The 26,231-nt window shown below is 59.8% G+C and overlaps 1 protein-coding gene across 1 annotated transcript; it reads right to left on the bottom strand.

The window, feature by feature from the left end:
* Positions 1-724: 724 nt before the first annotated feature.
* On the bottom strand, positions 725-23,870 carry TYK2 (tyrosine kinase 2). Its single transcript, XM_067560617.1, has 23 exons — positions 23,656-23,870; positions 21,410-21,533; positions 17,076-17,220; positions 16,163-16,326; positions 15,272-15,656; positions 13,875-14,069; positions 13,022-13,179; positions 12,822-12,942; positions 11,374-11,566; positions 11,096-11,202; positions 10,635-10,811; positions 10,063-10,150; positions 9,661-9,788; positions 8,854-8,989; positions 7,475-7,626; positions 6,870-7,020; positions 6,325-6,422; positions 5,505-5,697; positions 4,867-4,985; positions 4,381-4,553; positions 3,550-3,667; positions 3,295-3,405; positions 725-2,468 (listed from the first exon to the last, which is right to left on the bottom strand). The coding sequence occupies exons 1-23, from the start codon at positions 23,834-23,836 to the stop codon at positions 2,334-2,336; spliced, it is 3,552 nt and encodes a 1,183-aa protein (XP_067416718.1). The 5' UTR covers positions 23,837-23,870; the 3' UTR covers positions 725-2,333.
* Between the last annotated feature and the right edge of the window lie 2,361 nt (positions 23,871-26,231).

The raw sequence follows: 26,231 nt of genomic DNA, 5'->3' as shown, positions 1-26,231 counted from the left end.
GCCTGTGGCTACGAGACAGGAGCTTGAGGCTTAGGGGACTCCCAGAATCGCATCTGAGAGAAGAAGCAGTGGAGACACCCAACTACGAACATTTCTTTAGTAATTAAGTGCCACAAATATTTGCTTGCTCAAAGCCATCTTTCCTGGTGAGATGAGATGACCAACAGACCCCGAATGTTCTGCAGAGTCGGGGGGCTGGGTACAGCCCACAGCCTTTTCCTTAGGAACACGCACTCCAGGCCACTAACAGTGAGGGCTAAAGGCATGCTGGTAGAGTGGATGTTTGCAGCGCACAGATCCAAGTCTTCATTCAGTCAAGGCTTGAGCCAGCCCTCCACTCGGTTTTGAAACGCCGCCAAAGGGGGCGATGCAGACGTCTCTGCAGCGCATGGAGAATGAATCTGAGACAACCAAGACGAGCGCGCACGTGTGCACACCAAGTTTATGGAGCAGTCAGTCCCTGTTTATGAAGGGGGCATTCGAATGGATGCTGTTTGCGCTGCTTCTCTAGGCACGGCCCCACCACCAGGGCTGAAGAGCTCACGGGTTTTTTCAGGACAAGCCTGGCTAGCGCTGGCAGCTGCTCGGTGAGCTGTAGTTACCAGAGGACAAGGGTGAAGGCTGGGATTTGGTGAGCAGATAAAGGCATTTCTTGACTTGCGATCCAGAGGTGGTTTAAGGCCCGCAGACTCCACGCCCCCTGACCACATGATCTAATTCACAGTGTTGGCCCCTGGGAGAGGAGAGGCGGGAGAAGCCTTTGGTTGGCGTGTGGCCGGGGGCAGCAGCGTGAGTGGCATTGGTCCGTCCCTTTGCAGCACACAGCCACGGGGGCACCACGGCATCCGAGAGACGCAAGGGGATATAGGAGCTGCCTGTGCAGGGTGGTTGCCAGGGAACTGGGGCAGTAGCCAACACATGCTCCTTCTGGGCCCCAAGCTGCCCTGACAGTGGGGGAGAGGGCAAGGAGCTCCCCTTGTTACCCACTCACTTTGTGGGGTGACAGCCGAGGCTGCAGGAGTGGCTCGAAGGCTACTCCGGAACAAATGAAAGGCCTTTGAGCGAAGAGTCTCCAAAGCCCATGGGCAGATGCTGTGGAGCGAGAGGGGGGCTGTGCTGAGAAAGCCAGGCCCAGCAGACAGAGCCAAGAGGTGGAATCTCCATCCTTGGGGGTTTTTAAGGCCCGGCTTGACAAAGCCCTGGCTGGGATGGTTTAGTTGGGGTTGGTCCTGCTCTGAGCAGGGGGCTGCACTAGATGACCTCCTGAGGTCCCTTCCATCCCTAATCTTCTAGGATTGTAAGAGGGCAGCACCCAGCCTGCCTGCACCTGCCGCCAGGCTGCAAGCAGCAGTGCCTTTCGATGGGAAGCGTCTCTCCTCTCGAGAAGAGATGGGAGCAGAGGGGGGCATAAGCAGCCACACGGGGGGTTATAAAGGAAGCCAGCCACTGTCCCGGGGGCACAGCACCTCTGCCCATGCTCAGGGGTGGCCAGCGGAAGCAGGCACTGTGGTGCTTTATGGTACAAACCGGGCAGGAGCCGGAGAAGCTGGAGGATGGGCCAGAGCTCTCCCCAGTTCAGAGACAAAAGGTGTGGGACAGGCCCAAGACAGGCACGTTCCCCTGAGCTGCAAAAGCAACACGGAGCGCAGCATGCTGAGCGCGCCTGTCTGGCTGGAGGCGAGAGCAGGAGCGAGCCCAGTGTATCCTTTTTAATGATGCTTCAAGCTCTCGCTCAGCTGCTGTCTTAACAATGCGCCCTCCTCCTCCCCTTGCCCAGCTCCAGCTCCCTGCAAAGGCTTTCGGAGTTCCCGATGGTGACCCGGGATGCGGCACATTAGGCTCCAAGATACAACATCCGCCCCTTCACTGCACACCGTGCTCTGGCTGCACTGCTTTGACACGTGCCTCCGATGCCAAGGTCCAGAGGGTCAATGAGATGTGCTAGGAAGGCAGTTTGCCCTGCTTGGTAGGTAGCCCCGCAGCTTCTTCAGACTGCACTGTCCAGAAGGAAAGCCTTCCTTGTGCCGAAATCCACTTGGCTGGAGAGACTCCGAATCCAGCCAAAGCAGCAGGTCCAGATTTCAGATGTGGCAACAGAAGCTTCGTCATCCACCTCGACTTACATGGGGCTTATGGCGCTGGAGGTCTGCTGGAGGTTCCACGCAGCAGCAGGCACAGAGGCAGCAGGCAGCAAAGTCCCAACTGCCCCAGCATCTCACAGCAGATCTCTCTGTCAGAGGGTTTCCAGCTACCAAGTCTGGCTGCTCCACCATCAAGGCGTGGAGCTGAACAAGGCCGTGGTCCTTCCCCGAGCACGTTCCCCAGCGTCCCATTCAACACACGCTGAAGACCGAGGGAGCCTGAGCCTTGTATTTCTCGTGGAAGGTCTTCAGGACAGGGACGAGGTTCTTGAATGCTGGGCGGAAGGAAGCTTCGGCTTCCCAGCAGGTTTTCATTAAGCGGTAGATCTGCAGGGGGAAAGAACAATTAAAGGCAGGCTGGGCACAAACCAAACCCAGGTCTCCAAGCAGCTGTCCCCTGCCCTGAGCCAGAAGGCAGCCAGGAAGACACAAGTTGGCAGGCAGCAGCGGAACCACGCTCTTACTGACACGCACCATCCGCTGCGCTGAAGCCTATCAAAATCATCCCAGGTAGCAGGAACCAGCCTGGCTCATCTGCTAGCTAAGGGTTCTCTCTGCCGATGGCCACGGGCGTTGGAGGATATCGCCCCTGCACACGGCAGGGCAACATGCTGGTGAGACATCAAGCTTGCGGAGTCTGAGTGGAATCCCAGCCCCAGCAGTCTGGGACAGAGCTCTCACGGACTTCAGCCGGGCACTGGGTGTAGGGGAAAGGTCAGGCTGTTGCTTCCGTCCATGGTCAGAGTGAAGGCAGTCAGCACCTAGCCAGGATCTCTGGCTGTGAAGTCCCCGTTAGGTAGGCAGAGAGACTGCCTCACGAGGTCAGGCCCTGACTTGCACAGTTCTGAGCATCGAGGACCTGCCCAGGCCCAGCACTTTACAGTTGTGGCGCTCTCCCTGGCATCGTGGGGGACATGGAGTCAGTTCTGCCTCCCTGCGCTCCTGCAGCTCCAGTGGATGCTGCACTTCCTGTCCTGAGATGCTCAGCAGCTGTCACGTCCCACACGAGAGGTGGATGCGTTCCAGGCGCGGAAGAGGCAATCCCTGTCTAGTCTGTGAAGCACTTGGGGTCCCGCTGGGCTGAACAGGTATAGCACAGCGAGCGATTATTAACGGGCACCACTCTGAGCGGAGTACAAGGGCGCCAGCTCACCTCGCAAGGACAGTCCTTGGGGCTCGGGAGCCTCCTCCCCCGGTCCAGCAGCTCGATCAGCCTCAGCACCGTCATCTGCCCCTGAGTGGCGCCGATCATCTCGAGGAATTTCTGAGAGAGGGAAGGAGACCAAAGCCGGTTGGGGGGAGGGTCACGCCTGTTACTTGTTCAGCAAACTTGAACACAAGGAGCTACCTGGGGCAGGAGAGGGCCCCCCCCAGGTCAGTCCTCTCCCCTCCCCAGCGTGGAACTCACCACGGGTGGGCTCTGGCTGGAGTCACAGCGCGTCAGGAGCTCGTAGAGAGTGACCCCGAAGGACCAGACGTCGGAGGCGTAGTAGAACTTGCACTCCTTCAGGCATTCCATGGCGTACCTGCGGGGCCGGGCGGGGGACACGGGCACATCAAGCTACAGCCGCCACCACAGGGCATCAGCAACAAGGGACCCACAGCCAGGACATGACAAGAATCCCTCCAAATGGCACTCGAGCGCAGAGGGGCTCACAACGGAGACTCCGCACCATGGCACCGCACGATGTCTCTGAGCCACAGGCCAGACCCTGCAGGCCGGAGGACAGGATCCCCTTCCTCGGGGCCTCCCAGCCACGCCCTTGGAGTGGCAGAGAAGGAAGCTGGGAGTGGGACCCTCTCACGCACATTCGGCGGCAATGTCTGAGCAGACTTGCTCTGGAAGTCGCCGAGGGAGGTGGCGGCACAGATGCTGGTTATCCATGGCCATGCTTCAGACAGACTTGCTGGCCAGGGGATCCCCTCAGCGCCCACAGCCTCCAGGTGTTACTGAATTTGCTTTTTCACCACGGCTCTCACATGCCATGTGCGATTGTACAACGTAGCCTGAGGCCACTCACCTGTGGGTGGCTCACAAAGATTACAGGTCCCAGCGTGCAATGGTCCAACTCGAGCCATGCTGGGACCGGTAGTTTAATCCGGCCAACCCTCTCCATCAACAAGAGGCGGCTGGCTAGTCCGCTCTGCACAATGCACCGGGGTGGCTAGCAAGCTACCGGCGCTGCCCTCCAAGAGAAAGCATGGGGAGCCCCCAAAGCATTCCTGTTTGCCCACTTACCAGAAGACAGGGCTGTCTCCGTCCTCACAGACCCGGTAATATTCGTGCCCTTCGGGGATGGCTTTGGCCAGTCCGAAGTCACCGATCTTCACCACATTCTCGTTCTCCAGCAGCACATTCCTGGCGGCCAGGTCCCTGTGGATGTAGTGCAGGGAGTGCAGGTAAGCCATGCCCTGCGGAGAACAAACGTGGTTATCCCCATTCTGCAGCCAGGAACATGAAGCGTATGGAGAGATGGGGACTGGCCCAAGTCACATGGAAAGTCTGACAGAACTGGGGGTAGAAGCCAGGAGTCCCAGCTCCCAGGCTCCCCCTGCTGTAACCACTAGACCCCACTTCTTCCTCTTAACACTGCACATTCGTTTCCCCGGCACCCCCACCACAACTCCGGAGTAGCAAAGACATGGTGTAGCCCCTTCTCCCCAGGGCAGTGACAGCGTCAGCACCGGTCCCCCAGGCACTGCCTTGCTTGCCCCGTGTGGTTACCTCACAGATTTGCTGGGCAAAGAGGAGGACGTGAGCCAGGCCGACGTTGTGCTTGGGTAGGTAATCCCGCAGGCTGCCCAGGGGCACGTACTCCATGATGAGCTGCACGATCTTCTCCCCTGGAAGAGGAGCCGGACATGAGCAATGCACTCAGCTGGAGGAGCTGCTGCAGGCGGTAGAGCAGAGAGGCACGGCCGAGGGGAACCCGGCCACCTTCTGACTCCCCGCCTCAGTCCTACCAGAGGCTGAGCGCCCCCCGCGAGGCTGCGACGTCACGCCTGACGTCCCACGCTCCGGCAGAGCGACAGCTGCAGCCCTGACGCCACCCGCGTGCAGCTGTGCCCAGGCCATGCTGCGGCCTTTGTCAGGAGTGCTTGGGCACAGCTGCCGGCTGGCTGCCAGCTGCAAGAGTGCTGCTCTGACCTGGGTATTCGCCCGTGATGCTTAACGCCTGCAGCACAGGTGGGTCAGTCTGCAGAGGGCGGGGTGCCCGTAGCGCACATCCCTGGATTGTTTGAGCTCTACCCGGCTGGGGAGGGAGCCCGTACAGCTGCTCTCAGCCAGGCGGAGATGGGGAAGACAATGCTCTCTTGCAATCCTCCCCCAAGTGGCGCCCCCCAGGGGCAGCCGGGCTGTACCTTGCTCGCTGCAGCAACCCTTGTACTTGACGACGTTTTCGTGGTACAAGGTCTTGAGGATCTCGATCTCCCTCTTCCAGTTGGTGAGAAGCTGCTGGCTGCAGCCTGACTTCAGCGACTTCACGGCCACCATCTCGCCGGTGCCGTCGTTGGTGGGGTCGTAACAGCACAGGCTCACTTTGCCAAAGTGCCCCTGGGAGAGATGGGAACAGGGCTCTGAGATCCTGCCCCGGAGCAGGGAGTGGCCTCTGGGGGGACACACTAGCTGCTAGACAGAAAGCATGCTAGGTGAAATGTCCTCTGCCAGAACCGAGCCTGGGATCCAGACTGTGCCCAAGCACTGCTAGCATCACGTCCACAGCAGTGCCCAGCGAGCGCAGCTAGCCAGAGGTGGGCGTAAGCCCCATGCTGGGCTGGAAATGAACAGGAACAGCCAGGGAATCCCAGCTTCCCAGTGACAGGTCAGCACAGAGCGGGCCTAAAACTCCACGATGAATCAGGCCGGAGCAGACCCGTGGCCTGTCTCACCAGCTGTGGTGCAAGAAACCTCCCAGACAGCAATCCCGCCCTAACCTGGCTGCAGGGGAAGCGTTTTCCCCGCCCGGGACCTTAGCCAGCAGCGCTCTCTCTCAAGCAGGAGGATTTACACCTGCCTTCCACATAGTCTGTCCTCAGCCTCCATGTAAAACCTCTGATCCTTTGCCCAGCTCTCTAAGCCACTGCAGCGCTCGGGGGATGTGGCCACTTCTACCTCCCTTTGTCAATGCCTTGTCACGGGGTCTTGAAACCAGGGGCGCAGGTTGCTATGGATGCAATTTACCTCCCCAAGTTCTCGGATCTTCTTCAGGTAGCGTTTCTGAAAGACGGTGGGGTCAGACACCAGGAAGTCGGGACTCACCGAGGTGACATCAGTGAGGTCTGGAATGCAAGGAGAAGAGCTGTGTGGCTGACGGGACTGGCACAAGCCATGCGCCAAGGTGACGCTTCGCTCAGGAGCCACCTCTTCCAGCCAGCTGAGGAGCAGCAAAGGGAGCTGCGTCGTGGCCAGAAGAATGCGGGGCACCGGGTGCAAGGCAGCTTCTGGGATTCAGAGAGACACCCACACGCGTGGCCTCAGCCCAGGGTAACTGCACCTGGCTGGCTGGGCCCCACGGGGAGGCAGGTTTGTTTTGCCTGGGTCGCCCCGCCCACCAAATGCCAGGAAGGAGAAGAGAGCAGATGCCAGCATGGCTGCAATTCCAGGGGTGCCCTGACAGAGCGGAAAAGCCACCCAGAGCCAGGAAGTCTCCCTCTGTCTGTTTCCAGCCCCCACTTAAAGCAGCAGCGGGTACTCACTGCCAGCTGGTGGGGGGGAAGAGGCCTTACTGTGCGGCTGTAGCTGGGTGAGGTCCCGCAGGATGGTCCGGAAAGAGGGCCGCTCGCTGGGGGAGTACTTCAGGCACTGGCTGATCAGGGCGGCTAGCTCCTTGCAGGACGGCTCAGGCAGGCGATGCTTCTTCTCATAGAAACGCTCTTTCTGCAGGGAAGATCCCATTTAGCTCTCCCAGGCTGAGCAAGCCGCACCCTGGCTGCGATGAGCCGTACACAGCCACACAACAACCTGCAGCCCCACCAAGCAGTGGGCCTGCCCCCTCCAGAACACATAGCCCTCCGGTCTGCTGGAAGGACGTGGGGTGCTTTCAGCGCACTCCCGGGCCTCAGCAGACGGTTTTTGCTGCAGCCCCCCGGCTCCCAGAGGAGCACTGGGCTGCCACAGAACAGACTGGCCTCTTCCCAAAGAGGTTCAGGACCATGGATATTCAGACCGCTAGGCACATCCCATTCCCACTGTCATGCCGGCCTCAGCAGGAAAGCTAGAGCGTCTCCTGCCACGCCGGCTATTGTTCTGCCCTGCCGGATGGCAGCTTGCGGGCATAGCTGGATCATTACTTGGGGAGGGGGAGCGCCAGGCACCCAGGTGCTGGTGTTACCTCAGAGGGGGTGCGCTCCTTCAGCGGGACATCCGCGTCGAAGCAGATCTCCAGTAGGGTGGTGCCAAAGCTCCACTTGTCGGCTGCGGTGCTGAGACTGCCGACATCCTGGACACACTCGGGAGCGATCCAGGGGATCCGGTCCACTCGCTCTTTGGGGAAGAGGGAGGGATCAGTTGGGGCTGATGCGGGGACGCTGCCTGAGCAGGGCATGTCCCAGCAGGAGGTGACCGCACATGCCACCAGCAGCTCATTCTAGGAGCTCTGGCTTAGGGAGGTGAGTGGGAAAACCCGCTGCGTAGGCAGCGTTGGAGCTCAGGGAAGGGATGAGCACCAAGGAGTCAGGCAGCCCACTCCTGCTGTACGTGGAGGCCAGGATACACGCTCAATAGGAGTTCAGACAAAGTCACACGTGCAGCTCTGGCATGACGAGCTCCAGTGCCCAGCCCTGCTCGGGGGAGTGGGTTGGCAGGTGAGGCTCCTGGTTAGGCAACTCGCCGTTCCTGGGAGAGGACAAAGCCAACACCGACCAAAGAGAAGAAGCCCCACGAGCAGGGCCTGATAGCCAGAGTCACCCATGGGCGTCGCCCTCACCACTCTGTGCTCAGACCCTGCCACATCTCACGAGCACAGAACAGCCGAGCTGCAGGCTGGCCCTCCCCTTTGCATCAGTGCAGACCCCAGTGCCACGGTGCAACACTAGGGGGTGCTGTGCCAGCAGGGGCGGAGTCAGTGCCATCCCCAGTGCCCCGCCAGTGGCCAGGGTGCTATGCTACAAGCAGTGGAGTCGGTGGCTCTGCCCTGGGTGTTGGCGCTGATCTCAGTGCCCCAGCCCGGTGCTCAGGACTCTGACTAAAACATCCTGGCCACAGCTGATCCCGAGGCTCTTTTGGCCCCAGCGACCTGGCCAAACCCTAGCATGGATGGTCACATTCTGCATCCAGTTCTCCCAACCGTTTCCACAGAAAAACTATTCCTCCGCGTCCTGCCCTCAGCTGGTGTGGAGTGTTGCAGCTCAGCAGCAGACACAGCAACTCACTGAGCAGCTGGGGTGTTCGGCGAAGTCTGCAAAGCGCTCGAGGACCCTTGGGCGGGAAGGGGCTGCAGAAGGGCATCGCCTTCCGTTTGTTTAGGGGATCCATGCCAGAGCGGCTGACTCACGCAGCTCCGCTCAGGGAGCGCACAAGGCAAGCCTGGCGAAACGCGGCCACTCACTCAGCACAGCTGGTGCGCAATTCACACTAGTCACCTGCGCCATGCTGCAGAGCACGGCACGAAAGCAACACCTGCCTCCGGGAGACGAGGCGCGCTGGGCTCTCCCCCTTCATGGGGACAAGCCGGACATCTCAAGGGAGGGCGCTGTGAGCTAGGCCAGGTACCTTCTCGGGAGAGCACCGTGAAGCTGACCCCAGGGTCGCTCAGCTTCACGAAGGGCAGCGACCCGTCCTCCAGCCCCTTCCGGGCCAGCAGGATGTTCTTAGCACACACGTTGCCATGCACCAGGTTTTTGTCCTCCTATAAAACCAAAAGGAGATGTGAGGAGCCCTGGCGCTTCCAGATACTCCCACGAACTCTGCAGCGTCTCAAGAGCATGCATGGGAAGAGGATATTAGGACTCCTGGGTCCTCGTCACAGCTCCCACTTCCGTGCCCATCCCCTGCTGTGAAACAGACGGGAGCAGAAGGCTGAACTAGCCGTGGCGCAGCTCTCCGCTCGCCGAGTCTTGCCACCCACAGCCTCTGTGAGCATCTGTGGAGCTCGTGAGCGGCGGGCGGCTTTCCTAGATCAGGGACTGCGGGTCAGGTGCTGCCCGAGAACGCCTCACAATGTTTCAAGCCCAGCTGTGCACATTGGGGAAGGGGCTGGGCCGGGCCTCAAGAGCCTGGGTTCAATCCCTAGCCCTGCCACGGTCCTGCTGCATTACCTGGGGGGAGTCACTTGCCAGCTCTGTGCGGAGAGGTGCTGGCAGTGAGGGAGAGGATTTGAGACCCTACACAGATCAAGCTGAAGCTGGCACCCAGTCGCATGCTGGGAGATGGCACTCCCCGGGGGGCTGGGGCGAAAGGGGCCTAAACATGCCCACACTTCTCTGGAGCAGCCTCAGACGAACACTTCCTGTGGCGCACCCACGCCAGGGGCACATTCCAGCGACAGCGCGAGCCCAGTTCCCAACCACAGCTTCTCACCAAGTAGCTCAGGGCACTGGCCAGCTGCTTGGCCACAGTGATCTTCCAGCTGACCGTCACCCGGCCTTTCTCCTTCCGCAGCAAGACATCCAGAGGGCCGTGCTCGACGAACTCCTCCACCATGATATCTGAGAGGGCAGAAGAGGACGTTCCTTACAGCCTGGCTCGTTGGCACTGGAGGGCGAGACACCGCCACAGGCTAGGGGCACAGCTTAGAGGATGCTCAGGATTGAGACATGCTGGCAAGTCGCAGCCGGATCAGCTGGTGCTGAGAGGAGGCCCCTGCAGGGGCAGGACGGGGAGGCATTCAGGGTGACTGCTGCCCTCTCAGCGCTTCCCTGAGGGACTGGACAGGCAATTGGGGAGTGAGGTGAGGACACGCGCTGGGGCGCCATTACTCACTCTCGGAGCCCCGCACACAGACGCCGTGCACAAAGGCCAGGTGGAGGTGCGAGACCTGGCTCATGAGGCTGGCCGTCTCGAAGAATGCCTGCGGAGAGAAGCGGGGAAGTCACGGGAACACAGGCCCCAGGACACCAGCCGCCTCAGACCAGCGAAGCAAAGCGTGGGGGGCAGCTCACAAGCTGCTGCGAGCTGGTTTGGGGTGGCGCTTTCGCTGGCAGGGCTGGCACATGGCCATTTCGCCCCTCCGCACCCAGCCTCCGATCCACACCCAGGGCTGGCTCCCCACATTCAGATCCCCTCTTCCTCCCGGGGTCCCAAGGCTCATAGGCTGAGTACCCCCTTTCCAGCCCCTCCTCACCCCAAACCGTCCCCTGGCTCTGGCACTAGCTCGAGGCGCCCAGGCAGGGCTCCGGTCTCTCCGTCCGCACAACATCGCTGCAGAGCTCCGTCCATAGCCCGGCCCTGAGCCGCTGGAGGTGACCAAGCTCCGGCAAGCTGGGGTCAGCCTGGAGGCAGCTGGTGCCCAACTGCTCCCCCCACGCCCCTCCCATCCCAAGGGCTCGGCTCACCAGGGCGATGTCCCTATGGCTGGGGTCCAGGACCTTGAGCACCACGTGCATTTCGCGGCTGTTGTTGTTCTGCTCGGTGGAGAAGTACTCGGCCTCGTCATCCCCGCTGGCGCCCCCACACACGTGCAGCACGCCCTCGTAGATGTTGGTGCGCGTGCCCTGGCCCAGGTGAGCTCTCTGCAAGGGGAGGCGGCAGGGAGGGGTCACTCGGCGCCACAGGGAGAGCCCAGCTCCTGCCCCCCAATGGGAGGTCGTGCCACAGGTGGAAGCTCCCCTGGGGGGAGCACGGGGCCTGAGCCCCTCTCCTGACAGGGTCGCTGGACCAGGCCCAGAAACGCTCCCAGGTGCCCCCATTGCCCTGGCTTTCAGCTTCTCCTCCAGGACACCGCCCTGCCCCGCAAACGCCCGCGCTCTCTGGGCTCGCTCCAGCCTCCCCCCAGGCACCCGTCAGGGAGGCCAACCTGGGTCATCTCATTTTTCCGGATCTGGTGGAAGCTGAGCTGGGTCAGGCTGAGGATCTGCCTGGTGCTGTCCTTCACCTTCCGGGTGATGATCAGGTCTGAAAGCTCTGGGGAGAGAGGCCATGGGAAGAGGTCAGACACACCACCAGCCTTGAAACAAACCGTTTTGGAGACTCTGCTCTGGATTTAGGTCACTGACTCTGCACGTGGGCATTCTGGGCTGCTGCCAGAGTGCCATGCCCCAAACCAGTGGTGGGCTAGGGCCGCGCAGCTCATACCTCCTGGCTTCGGAGGACAGCATCTCCTCACGGTGAAGGTCTCGTCTCCAGACCTGAGCGTGCAGCCTTTGAGACCATCCATCAGCTCCCGCACGGTGGGGAACTCCCTCTCCCAGCCCTCCAGCATGAAGGAGTCACCTCGTTTCTGGATCCGGAACTGCCTGTACTTGGGGGCAGCCTGCATCCCGGGACCCTGCGGCGGAGGGAGGGACAGAGACACTCCGATGTGAGTGGGCAGCCCGCTGTCCAGGGCTCTGGGAACCCCAGCCCCGCTCAGCGCACACATACCACACGCACAGACCCTGCCTAAGAACCGCCAGTGACCTGCAGCTTCTCCCTTCCTAGTCGCGTGCTGCACCGTGCTCCAGGCAGGGGTGGTCATGCCCCCATGGCTACCCAGCGTCTCCCCACCGCACGCAGGCCAGACCGCTGGCTGCCTAGATTTCATCGCACGTGGGGAGGGTTGCACTTCCCCCAGCTCACCTCTCACAGCTGAGCTGGTCAAATCCCAGGCTCACCTGCCTGGCGTGGGAACTGCCCCACTCAGCAGGGCGCTGGGATTTCAGACAGCAAGTGTGCGAGTCTCTGCCGCGACTGCCCTGCGCCAGTCGTTCAAGCGCAGCCGAGAAAGGGAAGGAAGTGGCAGCCCGGCTCCGGCGCTTTGCTCCATACCTAGGTCAGCGTCAGCTCAGAAGAGAGCTCTCCCCCACAGCAGCAGAGGGACAGAAGGGCAGCCTGAACATGCCCTGCAGGTTACAAGGCAGGCTGAGGCTCTGTACCAGCTGCAGCCTTCCTCCCGGGGCTCCTGGCACTTGGCCTGCGTTCCTAAAACGCCTGCACAGAGGGTGGTGCCACATCAGGTTTGGAGGTTCAAGGGAAACGGAGTGTTTCTGCGGAAAGGCCTGTCCCAACCAGCAGGGGAGTTCCCAGCTGGCCCTGCCTTCATGGCAGCTGCTTGCTGGGACATGTGTGTTCTTGAGTGAGCCTGGGATTAATGAGATTTTCAGCCAAGACCTAAGGAACGGAGATGCTGCCTGGGCAGCAAGGCAAAAGGAGCTGGACTCCAATTGGCCTTGGGTCCCTCAGGGTCCTTGGAAAATCTCTGGGCTCACCCTCGTGTCTGCTCTACGTCTCCCTTTGCCCCACTGTTGTGTTCTGTGCCTGTCAGTTACCACTCTCCACCCCAGAGGTGGCTGCACATCAGCAGAGCCACATGTGCATGGAGGGGGAGATGGGTTGGGCTTCGTGGTGTGTCTGGAGCTGCATGGATCAGAAACAGAGAGAGCCAGAGAGCGGGTCTGCTGCGAGCCAGCACCACCACTAGGCCGAGCAGCTTCAAAGCCACATTCTCTGCCGGCTCCATACACTCCACCCCACAGTGGCAGAGCTACAACACGCAAGCCTGGCTCCCCTCTCGGACGCTGTTGCACCCCCAACACCGGCCTCACCTGGCTTCGGTCCCTCTTCACCACCGACAGGATCATCCTGTTGAAGTCGATGACGCTCCAGCGGATGATGTACAACCCGTCCTGCTCCTCCCGCTTCAGCTTGGCGAAGACAAACTCCTCCCTGGAGGAGGGAAAGGGGTCAGGTGGGCCCAGGTCTCTTGGAGCCCCCAGCTCCCCACGTGGCAGCAGGCGCTACTTACTGCATTGGCCCATGGATGCTGTTCAGGACACTCATCACCAGCCGCGGCGGGGCCACCGCGTGGCACAGGTAGTGGCTGGAGTCAGCCGTGAGCCTATAGTACCCGTCCACCAGTGACACCAGGGACAGGGCGGTTTCGTTCGACGGGAGAACCAGCTCCTGGGGGAAAAGAGCCAGGACACGTCACTACAGGATGGCCGAGAGGTTGCCTCGGTCTCGTCCCCCCTTCACCCGCCCAGCTCAGATTCTTGAACCAGCCAACGGTTCAAGGATCAACCCCAGAGAGCTCAACACACGGCCCTGGAACCGCCAGCGGCCGGGCACATCGCTAACAGCAGCGCACGTGAGTTAGCGGGAACTGGGACTGCGCTAGTGAGAAAGCCCTGAGATTCTGGTACTGACTGTCCGCTCGGCACATGACCCACGGCTTCCTTAGGTCCCCACCCCGGCGCCCCCCCGTCTATAGGGCAGAACATCCTGGAGATGGCTGGAGCTAGTAGCTGTTCCTTAGTCTGCCATCTCCCCGGGGCTGACTGTGCTGCGAAGGGGCAGGGCGATGGAAGGAGAAATACTCCCACTCACTCACACCATCTCGGATCTCAAAGCGCTTGACAGACATTCAGGGATTAAACCCTCACAGCCCTCCCGTTACCAGGGAATAGATGCTGCAGGATGGGCTTGGCTAAGCCCACACAAGGCGGAGCTGGGGATGAAACCTAGTTCCCTGCTCTAACCACTAGACCCCACTCAGAGCCAGGGACAGAACCAGATGTCCTAGATCCCAGGCCCCCACTAGACCCACTTCCTTCTCACACAGCCAGAGGAGCACAGCTCCTGCTCGAGACCCTGCTCACCAGGCACTTGTTGTCTTGGCGGTTGATGCTGACTTTGCAGTCCTTGATGACAATGTGTGTGATCTCCTGGAAGTCACAGAAACACACCCAGCTGGGCTCGCTCCTCTCCACCGGCTGACACAGCCCTTTGGGCTCCAGCTCTTTGGTCCTGGTCTTCCTCCCAAAATAACCCCTGTGCGTGTGGCTTCCTGCACTCTGCGGAAGCAAAGCAAAGTAGGGTCACAGCTCCGGCCCTCCACGCAGCCGGGCAGCACTGCCTGGTCTTTAGGGCAGGCGGAGAGGTGGCCAGGCCTGTCCTGCATTCTCCCGCCGACTTCCAGCCATGGCACTAGCACAGGTGAGAGTTCCTCCTCTCTGACGGCGGTTCCAGGCTCAGTCGTCAGCTCCTGCCCGCGAGCAGCGAGCCCTTCACACACCACAACATGCTCAGCTCCCCACCTGGCTTTCTACCCACTTCAGCTCCGACTCAGCCTTAGCAGATTTCTGATGCTGCACGCCCCTGGAAAACTGGGGCTCCCATCTTCATCCAGGGGCAGCACCGTCAGCTCCAGCCGCCACCAGCATCCTGCCCGAGCTGAGGCAAGACACTCAGAGCGTGCCATTTTCAGGGCAAACTCACACCACTTCCCAGGGCTAGCAACATGCTGTGTGAGCTGAGAAAGTCCCTGGGGTTAGCAGCGCTTAGGAACAGAACAACGGCCCGACTGGGTCAGACCCATGGTCCATCCAGCCCGGCATCCTGTCCTCCGACAGTGGCCCAGGGCCAGGTACTTCAGGGAATGAACAGAACAGGCAACTGAGTGACCCAGCGCATCGGCCATTCCCAGCCTCTGGCAAAGAGCCTATCCTGCCCTCGCTGGGCCTGTCCTCTGGAACGTATCCAGCTCTTCCCTGAGCCCCCTGATGGTCTTGGCTCTTACAGCGTCCTCGGGCTTGCGTGGCCCTGAACACAGCAAGCCTCAGACACTGGACCAATGCCCCCTTCATTCATGCCCTCTCTGCCCTGCCTGCAAGGCTGGGCTACTCCTGTGCCTTTGGAGACGGGTTTCCCAGGCGCCTACCGTTGACAATCACGCCCTGCCTCTTGCCTACCAGTAGCTCTCATAGGATGTCAGTCCCTTTACCCTCATTTTACCGATGGGGAAACTGAGGCACAGAGCAGGGACATGACTCACCCTAGGTCACGCAGCAGGCCAGTGGCAGCACCAGGAACAGAACCCAGGTCTCCTGAGTCCCAGCCCTGTGCTCTATCCACTAGGCCACAGTGCCTCTGAGTGAGAGGCAGCTCAGGCCTAGCCAGAATGGGGATCCCCCCACACACCCATCTGCATAGTGCCAGGTAGGTTCTTGTAGGAGCCAGAGGCCCCCGATGGCAGGGGAGCCGGGCACAAGCCTACCTCGATGGGGACGGGCCGCCACTGAATCCCGTCTGTGCCGGTGACCATGACCTCGTGGGTGGGGGGCCTGTCCCTGGGAGCCAAGGTGCAGGGCTCCTCCAGCTGCGTGTGCCCTCCGTTGACGTAGAGCAGCACCTTCTCCCCCTCGGAGGCAGTCTCCAAGGACAGGACCGGGAAGAGCTCGCTCCCAAAGCGGGGCGCCAGGTTCTCCAGGGTGGCCAGGTACTTGTACATGACGTCCTGCTCCGTCAGCTTCCCGGCACTGACCGTGTGCCGCTGGAAGCGCTGCACGAACTTCTTGAAGACGTTCCTCATGCGGAACTTGGTCAGGTAGTTGTTCTGCTGGATCTGCCGGCAGAAGGAGCGTGGGATGCAGCCCTTGAAGCTGCAAGAGACCCAGGGGAAGGAACAGCCCCCAGGAAGGTTAGCACTCCTGTTTACACAGAAGGTGGAGCAAACAGCCAAGTAGAGCATGCAGGAGGGATTCATGCAATGCCGTCCCACCACGGAGTCCAGTATCCTTCGCAGCACGGTGCGTCTGAGGCCCTACCCCCACCCTGGGTGCCGGGGGCTCGCTGGAGGAGAGCGCAGCCTGTGCACTGTATATCTAGCTGTGTTCGAGGGGAAGCAGTGCAATGTGAACGTGCGCTCTCCTTTCACCTCTGGGTTCAATTCCAGGCAGACACCTCCTGAATGGACAAGTGCCACGCTGGGCTCAGCTCCCACCCCCCAGAAACGAGCTCCAAGAAACATCTTATTTTAAGAGCTGTGTGAGGCAAGGTCTGCCCCAGAAGGGGCTGCAATTCAGCCTCCACACGAGCTGAACTGCACTGCACTGCCTGGAAAGGAGGTGGAAAGCGCAGCCCTGAAGCCCGTCCACCCAGCAATCACCTGGTTTTTTTGGCTACTTCCTCGAGAGAGACTCCCCGTTTGATGGCTATGTGAGAGAGGTGAAGGACGGCCATGCCTAAGCTCTCGTTCTTAAATCGGTGGATCTCCTGCTCGGTTTGAAGGTCTTTCAGAGATGCAACGTCATTAATGAACTCAAATTTCCCCTGCAAAGGGGACAACAAAAAGAGGGTTTTCCAAAGAGAAAAGGGGACTCAAATCACACGTGCAGATTTCACTGTCTTCCTCATGAGGCTTAAAGAGAGAGCCCTTCTGTCGGCTCCTACGGCTGTAGTGTATGCAGAGTAACTTTAAATTAAATGAGGCAAAACCTTAAAGATTTTCTTCGGTCTCGGAAAGGCTGCAGACCCTCCTGCTTCTGGGCACGAGCCCTGACCTCCAACTCTCAGGACATTTCCCTGCGGCTAGAGGGGAGGGGAGCCCTGCGCTGGGCCCATCTGGCAATTTCCACATCATTGTTTAAACCTTTCCCAAGCCCACAGCGTGGCGGCAAGGCGTCCTCCTGCCACTGAATGATGTCAGGCGAGTGCCAGCTCGGGGTATGGGGAAGCGAGAAAGCCTCCTGCCACTGCGCCGGGAAGCCAGCCCTGAGTCCCACTGTGTCCCTTGTCCGTTCTGTTCTACACAGGTTCCCATCCTGCGCTTGTCACTGCTGTAGCCGAGTATCATGGGGTCCAGTGATAAGCACTGATGACAGCTGCGCTCATCCCTGGGGAGACAAGGGCCTATTTGGAGACCTGTCCCTCTGTTTCCCAGTCTGTTAAAGCACTGGACCCACCCAGGGTTAACAGCTTGCCGTGAGGACATCTAACCATTGGGAAGCCAGCCCTCCTTAGTGGCAAACATCCCAATCATAGCACCATTCCAGGCCTGCTCACGCAGGCCTGCACCCCACCTGCTCAAAGAGATACTCGAAGGACGACCTGTCCAGCAGCGCGCCGCCCTGCAGCTTGTCCTCAGGGGAGTCGCTCTGCCGGGGAACGTTTCGGTAAACGGCCGGCTCCTTGTCACTCATCCCGTGCCAGTTCCGGAAGTAGTACCTGCAGGAGACAGTCACAGACAGCCTGTGGGAGGTGGAAATGGCCACAGCGAGCCCAGTGGGCACCTTCTGGAAGTAACATGGAGCCAGTGGCCCCAGCGGTTTCAGCAGCTGCCAGACCGATGGCTACAAAATCCTCCTGCTTCTGCTTCACATTCTGGTGCTCCTGTCTGAGTGAGTCCCCACCAAGCTGCCCCGAGTGGTAGGCAGGAGTCACTGGCAAGCTTTTTCCCCGTACGTCGCACAGCTGCAGGGCTCAGCTCTGATGGTCACTCCATAGCAGCAGCCAGCATTTCACTAGTGCATCTCAAAGTGCTTCACGGGGGAGGCCAGTATCATTACCACCATTTACAGATGGGGAAACTGAGGCAAAGGGTGGCGAAGTGACTTGTGCAAAGTCAGCCAGCAGGCCAGTGGCAGGCCTGGGAATAGAACTCAGGTCTCCTGAGTCCCAGTCCAATGCGCTATCCACGAGATCACACTGCCACCCCTCTGCTAAGGCTCTTTCCACATCAAAGAAAAAGAAACCAACCATTGAACACCTCCCGGTTTGCGAAGGTCAGGGACTGGCAACAGAGCCAAGCTGACAGGTGCCCGCTAGAGTTAAGCGCTGGCGCAAAGCAGCAAAGCTTCAGAGATTGACACCAGCAAGGACCTGCCCCTGCAGCCTCACCAGTGCAGCAGGGGAGCGCAGCAAGGAATGCGGGCCCTCCAGGTGCAGCGTGGCGTAGCATGGCCAGGCAAGTGTCTGCCTGAACAGCGCTGAGGCCTTGGCCCCTGCTGCTGGTATCCTACAGCTGCTGCTGTCTGTGCGGGGGCAGACTACAGGCCGCTCCCTTGGGGACTGCCGTGGCCTGGGGCACGGTCACAGGAATGCCTGCCCACGTCCCAGCTGGGAAGCGTATGAGCTGCGTCCCTCCAAGGTGCAGGTGGTTTTTCTCCCGCAGTGTCCATGCCAATGCAGTGGGCTGGGCTGGGCTGGGAGTGCCCCTACTGCAGCAGAGACACAGCCGGGACAGCAGCAGGGCAAGCCTTCCGGTCCATTTCCCCCCTTCTGCCAGCAAGGCCCGCCCTGGCCTGGAGGCGGAGTTCAGACTTCCTGGCCCATTCAGCAGAGACAAGCAAGGGGGGCAAAGCTGCGCCAGCCGGCCATGAGGAACAAGACCCTGCCCAAACCACTGAATGGGAGCGGCTCTCAGGTGTCACGGACCCGACTCCAACCAGAGCCTCGGAGGGAGAACAAGCCTGCATCCTCCGCCAAATGCCCCCAATCCTGGGCACCTCCCACGCAGATTTCCAGGCTGTTTGAGAGGCTGGAGGTTTCCAGGGGCGTGTTTTATGTCCAGAGGAACTTGCCGGACTACACTGACCCCTCAGGTGCAGCTGGCCTCCTGCAAGGGAATGCCCTTCACTGGCCTTGCACTCACTTTGCTGAGAGCACCTCCCTCCCTCTAGCCCCAGTGCCCAGCGTCACATCTACCACGCTCACACTGCCCTGGGGGAGCACAGAAAGGAGATGGTTTACATCAGCTGATGTTTGCACATGCTATTGGAATCAGAGGTCCCAGCCAGAGCAGATACGCCTCTGGGAGCTGAGGACTCCTGGGTTGTACTGACTCAAGCACCTTGGGGCAGGCTGCACCGCTCCTGTGCCTCTGTTTCCCTGCCTATAAAGTGTCGAGAACACTGATCTCCACCAGGGCAAGTTATCACCGTGCAGCACGCTTGCTCGCACAGGCAGTCACTCGGGGAGGCATCGCTGGCATTCAGCGCAAGTTGTCCCGGAGCCAGGCAAGCAGAAATCAGTACAGGGATGCTGTGCCAAGAGCAGTTCAGCATGGACGCCAGGACTCCTGAGCCGTTAAACAGCAACGGAATCAAGCAGCTGCCAGCGCAGCAAGCTACCGTCACAGCCTTACCCCCGCCAAACACCTCTGCACAGACGTCTCTGCACACAGGTGTTTGCAGGAGCCAGGCTCCTGGCAGCACAGAGGCGCCATCTCACTTGTATTGTCCAGCACCCAGCACAGTGAGGCTCTGATCCAAGACGGGTGCGTTAGGGGAAGGAAGCCTGTGGCATAGTGGTTTGCACCCAGAAGCCTGCTCGTGCTGGTGGTGAACAGATGCACAGGGCCAGTCTCTGCCCCAGACAGCTCACTGTCTCAAAGGAAAGATGCAGCAGCCGGGCTGGAGGGAGGCAACCACAGTCAAAGCACACTGTGCCAAGACTGGCTGCACGCACAATGTGGTCAGAGCGCTGTTAGCTCACCAACTCTCTCACGCACGCTCGTGGCTAGAGAGGTGTCCGGTCTCCCCTGCACAGTGCTCACGCTATGGAAAGAACATTTCGTATTGCACCCAGGACGAGGAGCCCACGGTGCTGAGCCCACACACCCATATTGGAGAGAGTCAGTATGGAAACAGTTCAGAGACAAACGCTGGCCAAAGCGAGTTTCTGTCTCCACTGCCTGGTCCTCCCCGGAACCCTCAAAGCCACAGCTCTGTCTGCAGCAACGAGCGCAGAGCTATTTTGGTGCTCGCAGACACGCGGGATTTCCTGCAGCCGCATTCAGCAGCGTTTGGCTTAGCCACCCCCCCTGACGGAGCGAAGAGCGTGACAGAGCTGCACCTAGCTGTGTCTCGGAGGGGAAGGAAACAGAGTGCTGCTGCTGCGGGGACGCGAGCCTTCCAACACGAGCCATTGGTAACCTAAGGGCCAACGGGACCCTTTCCATCTACTTTACCGGCCCTTGGATCAGGCTGTCCATTGTAATGTGCTCTCAGAGCCAGTGTCCAGGTGGCCATGCTTGGCCCAGCCCAGGGGCTCAGCTGCCAGAGACCTATGCTCTATCTGCACCAGACCGCACCCATCCTCACCTTTGGTAGAGATTGGGCCTATAGCGACTACGGGGTGCTGCTTACAGCAACACAAGACTACCTATCCCAGCATGCTTTGCCCCATCTCGAGCGGAGCTAAGCACACTGGGACATGTAGTCTTTGCAGGCATTGCCTCTGCGCTGAAGAGGAGGTTGACAACATGCTGCCTTTTAGAAGCCCAGGGTCCACATGCCAGTGCCAGGGTGATGCGTGCGGCCAAAGCCCTGCACAGACAGACAGACGCTTTGGCCACTGCCGATTTACAGGCAGTCAGACAGAGGGACTTCAACTAGTCAGTCTATTTCTAGGCAGCACCGGCCGCAGCGCTCGGCTCACCCGACAGGTGACCCCTTGGCCGCAGCGCTCGGCTCACCCGACAGGTGACCCCCTGGCCGCAGCGCTCGGCTCACCCGACAGGTGACCCCCTGGCCGCAGCGCTCCATACGAGATGTCTACAGCCAAACATTCCACTTTCTAATTAGAAGCACAAGTCACCAAAGAGGAGGCTCACATGACCTAATAAAATCCCAAAGCAAACAGGTTGGTGATCGCCCCTCACGTTTGCCTTTACTCTGACTCAGAGGCTGTGACAAGCAGCACTGAAGCCATTAACTGCAGCACGCTGCCAGCATGGACATCCGTCTCTTCCTTTGCTCATTGCCAGGGGATTTCAGAGCCTCACAGAGGCAATATGACTAAGCAAAGCTGGCGAATGGCTGCAAGTCACAGACGGGTCTTTTCATACCCAGAGACCTAGATCAACATGCTGCCCCGTGTCACAGGTAGAAGGCAGGTGGCCCTCAGCTCATTTCCCTGCGGACCTTTGTCCACGTCACCAGCACTATGTAATGACGGGACTGGTGGATTCTGCTCAGGACAAGCCTGAGTCCGGACTAGCCGGAGCAGAGCTGAGTGTGGGAAGCACAGACCGGAACAGCAGGGGATGTGGGTCAGGATTGAGGGGCACACGGGGTCCTGTGAATGGGAGATTCCACTGCACTTCCACCCCGCACAGCTCTTGGCACTACAGTCAGGCAGCGAGACTGACTGACAGCCTCTCACTTTCCCAGAGCTGCTGCCCAGTCGCTATCTGACCTGACGCCAACCTTTACCCAGGTTTCTTCATTGCTTCTGCTCGCCTCCCTCACCCGGTAACCAGACAAACCAGCAAGCAATGCCTCACTCCCCAGCATGAGTGTTCCCATGAAAACTCCCGGCATGTTAGCCCACACCACCACTCAGCTGCTGGCCATGGGGCCCTGCAGCCGGCAGAAGCGGGGAGCCATCCGTGACCCAAGGCAGCGATTCTCACCTCATGCGCAAGAGCAGATTCAGGTTGGTGTCTTTGCTGATTTCAAACACATGGTTGGGAGGGAACCAGATCCTGGTTTGCATGTCATAGAGAGCGAAGAGGCTGTAGCAGAGTGGCGTGATCCCTGTGGGAGACAAGAGAATTCCTGTGCAATGGTAGGGGTGCATTTCCCCACTGCCCCTGCTCTAAATCGCATGGGCTATAAGTGCTGAAAAGCGGCTCCTTTCACTGCCTTGCCTGGACGCTGTTTCCCAGTTCTCTCCTCCCTGTTACAGGATTTTACTGGTAACACCGATGTTCACTGAGTGCCAGCAGCAGGATTAGTGCCTGATGCTGCGGGACCGAAGATCTAGGTCCAATTTCCACAATGCAGGAATGGAATTAGCTGTCTATGAGCCACAGAGATACCAGGCTACGACTCATGCATTTAAAGGGACTTGTTAAAACTAACCTGCTTTTAAAAATAATCCTCATACCTAGCGTTTAAACAGCAGATCTCAAAGGGCTTTACCGAGCAGGCCAGTATCATTGGCCGTGTTTTATAGATGGGGAAACTGAGGCACAGGGAGGGGCAGTGACTTGCCCACCATCATCCAGCAGGCCAGTGGCAGAGCCAGGAATAAAACCCAATTAAAGCAGCGTAAGGGGTGGTGGGGGGAGGGTTTAACTGCATTAAGCAGAAGCCCCCACGATGGGAAATACTAATCCAGCCTGATTGGTCAGTTTACCGCATACAGGAATAAAGGGTGTTTCCAGCAAACCCGGGGTTAAAAAGCACATCACCTGCTCCCCTTCCCCTGTGGAGTGTGACATGGCCTCGCACAGACTCTGCTCGACTGAACCAGGCCTCCAGCGACATCCCCAGAGTCAGTAGCTCACCAGGGAAAGTCCCTGGAGAGAGGCAGAGGGTTTATTCGGTGACAATGCCAATGAGTCAGAGGCCATGTCACGGCTCTAGCTAGTCATCTCCACTAAATCAGCCTTCCAGTAACCAGCCGACAGCCGAGCATCGGGGACGCGACGCTCATCCTCACCCCAGGAAGGCCAGACACGCAGGAGATAGAGCCAACAGCCCTGACTGTTCAGAGCTACAGCGCTAAAGGAGACACAGCTGCTCAGGGGAGGTGAACTCTAAACAACACGCAGCAAGGGGGGCAGGGCGGCCTGGGCGGGTCAGGATCTTAGCGTGTTTGGCCTCTAGGTACCAGCTCCTGGCCAGGGACTGGCTGGCTCAGAGCAGGGAGGTGATCAGGGCCCTTTCACCTCTAGGGCCCCAGGCAGGGGAAGTGGCTGGACCAGGGAACTGGATATGTGGCCTCCAGCTCCACGGCACCAGCCCATGTGATTCATCCACATTCTGCAGGACCCGGTCCAATCCCCAGGGCACGAAGTTCTGTCGTCACAGACAGCACCAACCAGCGCCCATTACCAGAGAAGCCAAGGGCCGTGGTGGAGGCTGTTCTCCCCCTCACCCGCTGCCCAAGGCGCACCCACCCTGAGGGGCAGAGTGAGAGTGCAGGGCTGGCAATCCAGCCCTTTTCCCCAGAGCCGAACTGACAGTTTGGGGGCTGCGAGGAACGGAGAGGGGCCAGAATACAGCTCCTTGCAAGTAGAGTGGCTGTCCGGGGAGAAGCAGGCGCTTTAGAAGGCAGCACGGGTGTATTTAAGTACAATGCCCCTGCCGTGAGGAGCGGGCCCCAGCACTGACTGTGCACTTAGAGAGCTGCTGCCGCCCGCATGGCCGGGGGAGCAAGCAGTTGTACCCAGCAACACACAGCGTTTCCAGGGAACATGCCAGGGCTCCCTGGCCGGCCGGCCGTGCGGCTCTCTTCACACAGGGCAGAGGACGGCCAGCAGAGCAGGCTACAGCTAGCAGCCCGGGGTCACACGAGCTCATTGCTCTTGGTATCACGGGGGCGGCAGGGAAGAACAGGCTTCGGATCGCACCCCACCCGGCGGCAGCAGACGGGGCGGGGCGGGGCGGGGCAGGCAGAGAAAAGGGTTCCAACAATCCCCAGGAAGCTACGACGGGCGCTCCTGGAACGTCCACGCAGGCTGCCAACGCCACCGGAAGCAGAGGGATTCTGCCGCTTTGGGTCTGAAGTGAGAGACTGTGGCGCCAAGCCCCAGCTCAGGCCCCCTGCCCCCATCCCTGAGGCAGCGCTGGGCGGGCACCCTCCCGGGCACAGCTGGAGCCCGTCAGTCGCCCAGGGACACGCCAGGCCCCGCAGGCTGTCAGTGCTCACCGATTTTCTGGGCAATGTCAATGCAGATCTCCTCTGCGCTCAGCACCCCCTGGGTGTAGGCCTGGCACCGCTCCGCCTCGCCGCTCCAGTGGAGATAGACCTTCAGGCCCCCGCCCGCCAAGAAGCAGCAGCCCTCCATGTCCGACTCACTGTGCTTCACCGCGCACTGGCACAGAGACATCTCGCCGGTGCCTGTGGCTCCTGCCTGAAGGGAGAGAGGGGGAGGGAAGCGTTTGTGAGGGAAGGGTGGGCTGGTCTCCGGTCGGACTCGGGGCCAGGATGCAGGGGGCTCTGGCTCCTACAGCATCAAAGGAACATTGCTGCCTCGGCCGCCCAGTGAGATGCGTGGCTGCGGGCGCCTGTGTCCGAGATTCCTTCTGGGCCTAGTCGGAGCAGCCAGGGGACCCGTCAGGCCGCTGGAAAGGCCCTGCCATGGCTGCGTTCAGTTGAGCAGGGTCCCAGGAGGGCCCCAGACAGATGGCAGGAGAAGAAAGAGGAACTAGCAGGCCAGAGAGGAGTGAAGGTCCTCCACAGCACGAATGCCCTGAGCCGGTGGCCAACATTTGAGTGACCGGGTCCCTGTGGCATGCCCCTCCAGGGCGGAGAAACACCAGCCCCCCAAAACCCAGTCACCTCCCACTAACAACAACAGGGGCAAGCGCTGGCCCTCACTCCACAAGCCCATTACTCTGCAATAGCCGTGCTCGCTGCTCCCCGCTCAAACAACTTGGGGAAGCAAGGGGTCAGCGCAAGGAGGCTGGAAAGCAAAACTGCCCCCCCCCCCCCGTGCCTGCCCCAATCCTCACTCTCTGGGGGGGCTCTCTCTCATGGGTGAAATTTCCCAAATAAGACAGCGGGCCATGGCTCCACCGCTGCTCACACAACGAGGGATCCGTCAGCCTCGTGGGTAGGGCCCCTGCCCCACAGACAAAACCCAGCTTGGTCCAAGTCTAACAGCACTTTGCACAGGGAACACGCCACGTGGTACACGGTAGGTACAGACCGAAGACACTTCCCCAACTGAGCCGAGAGAGGAAGTGACTTGTCTAAGAACGCGCAGCGAGTTTGTGACAGAAATGGGAACAGAACCTAGGAATCCTGGCTCCCAGCCCCCTGCTCTAACCCACTAGACCCCACTCCCTTCCCAGAACTGGCAAGAACCCAGGAGTCCTGACTCCCTTCCCTCCTGTTCTAACCACAAGACGACACTCCCCTCCCACGTGTTTAAGCCAGGGCCCACTTTTGCTCACAGTTACAAGGGTGCTTCTCCTTAGAGAAGCCAGTGGGAGCTGTGTCTGCAGAATAAGCAGGACTTGGCCTCTGTTCTCAGTCAAACGTGCAGCCAAGCGCCTTTTGCTGACTGAAGACAGTTCTCAGCACACATCCATTGGCTTCTCTGCCAGCTCTAAACACATTATTCAGCAGGGAACTCCCACACAGGGCGGGCAGTACCCTGCCTTCCACAGCACTGAGCTGCACAAATTCACCACCAAAGCAAACCCCGCAGGACAGGAGGGGCAGAGGAGTCCTGCCCGCCATGCAGCCAACAGCAGCCCGAAGCGCGGCAGAGCTGGAGAGCCTCCTGAGCGCTGTACTGCTCCGCGGGGATGGAAGGGCTGAGCCACGCTTGGGGCGCACAGACGCCCCCCCTGCAACAGCAGCTTGCTGCCAGATTTATGGGGCTCGTCTCCAGAGCAACTCAGGAGGGGGAGAGAGACGGACCCCTTGGGTCCAGAGTTTGGCATCTCCAGCGTGACTCCAATTAGTATTAACAGCATGTGCACCCGCAGATCAGGACACGAGTGCAAGGCTCAGCTTTCATAGCTGACGCTACGCAGGTGCTCAGAAAAACAGGCCAGTCCCAGTGACAACAGAGAACACGGGACATGTGGCCGTGGATCCATAATCGGGCCTGGATATGCAGAAATTCGACAGGCTCGTGCGCACGCACCCTGCGCTGGAGATGGGAGCAGACAGAGCAACACGTGACTCTACATTCCAGAGTGGATTAAACCGCTCCAAAACACCACACAAACCCCGCGTTCTGGCTCCCAGGATAGTCTGGCTGGTGGCTCTGTTTGGGGGCGGAGGCAGCTATCAGTAAAGCAGCCTAAGAAAACACAGCTGTTTAGGTTTTTAAGCAAATACATCAGAGACATTGATTGCGACATGTCTCTCTGCTCCCTGGGAGCGCTCGGTACCTCTGACTGGCTTGCCACAGGAACTAGATGGGGGTGGAGGGTGGGGCGTATATTGCCTTTGACTGAGCAGGCAACCTCCAGAGTGCCCCTAACTCAATGAGGGAGCTCATCGATGTCCACGCACATGGCACACCAGCTACTGCCGGGCTGCTTCCTCAGGGAGCAGGAAGGTTAAAGGAAAAGGCACCAGAGGGGAAGCTATTGCCAGGCCACGTTCCTGCTATTGACTCAGCAGCGGTACACTGCACGGTGCAGACAGACCCCTGTGACTATTTCTGGAGAGGGGCAGTCTGGTTTTATTTACTCTTGCATGGGGAGGGGAACGGGGGGAGAACAGAAGAGGGTAAAATGTCCGTGAAAAGCAGCTTTCTAGGG

This window comes from Emydura macquarii, unplaced genomic scaffold (assembly GCF_026122565.2).
Source record: "Emydura macquarii macquarii isolate MOO-44397 ecotype Brisbane River unplaced genomic scaffold, CSIRO-AGI_Emac_v2 contig_2292, whole genome shotgun sequence".
NCBI lineage: Eukaryota > Metazoa > Chordata > Testudines > Chelidae > Emydura > Emydura macquarii.
The sequence above is the reverse complement of the archived record's forward strand: the minus strand, read 5'-3'. Positions and strand labels throughout refer to the sequence as shown.

Coding starts and splice junctions, on each gene's coding strand:
- TYK2 (XM_067560617.1), bottom strand. CDS start 23,836: ATGTCTCTGTGCCAGTGCGCGGTGAAGCACAGTGAGTCGGACATGGAG. Junction 10,812..11,095: donor GGAAAAATGAGATGACCCAG/GTTGGCCTCCCT, acceptor CTCCCCTTGCAG/AGAGCTCACCTGGGCCAGGG. Junction 9,789..10,062: donor CTGTGTGCGGGGCTCCGAGA/GTGAGTAATGGC, acceptor CTGCCCTCTCAG/ATATCATGGTGGAGGAGTTC.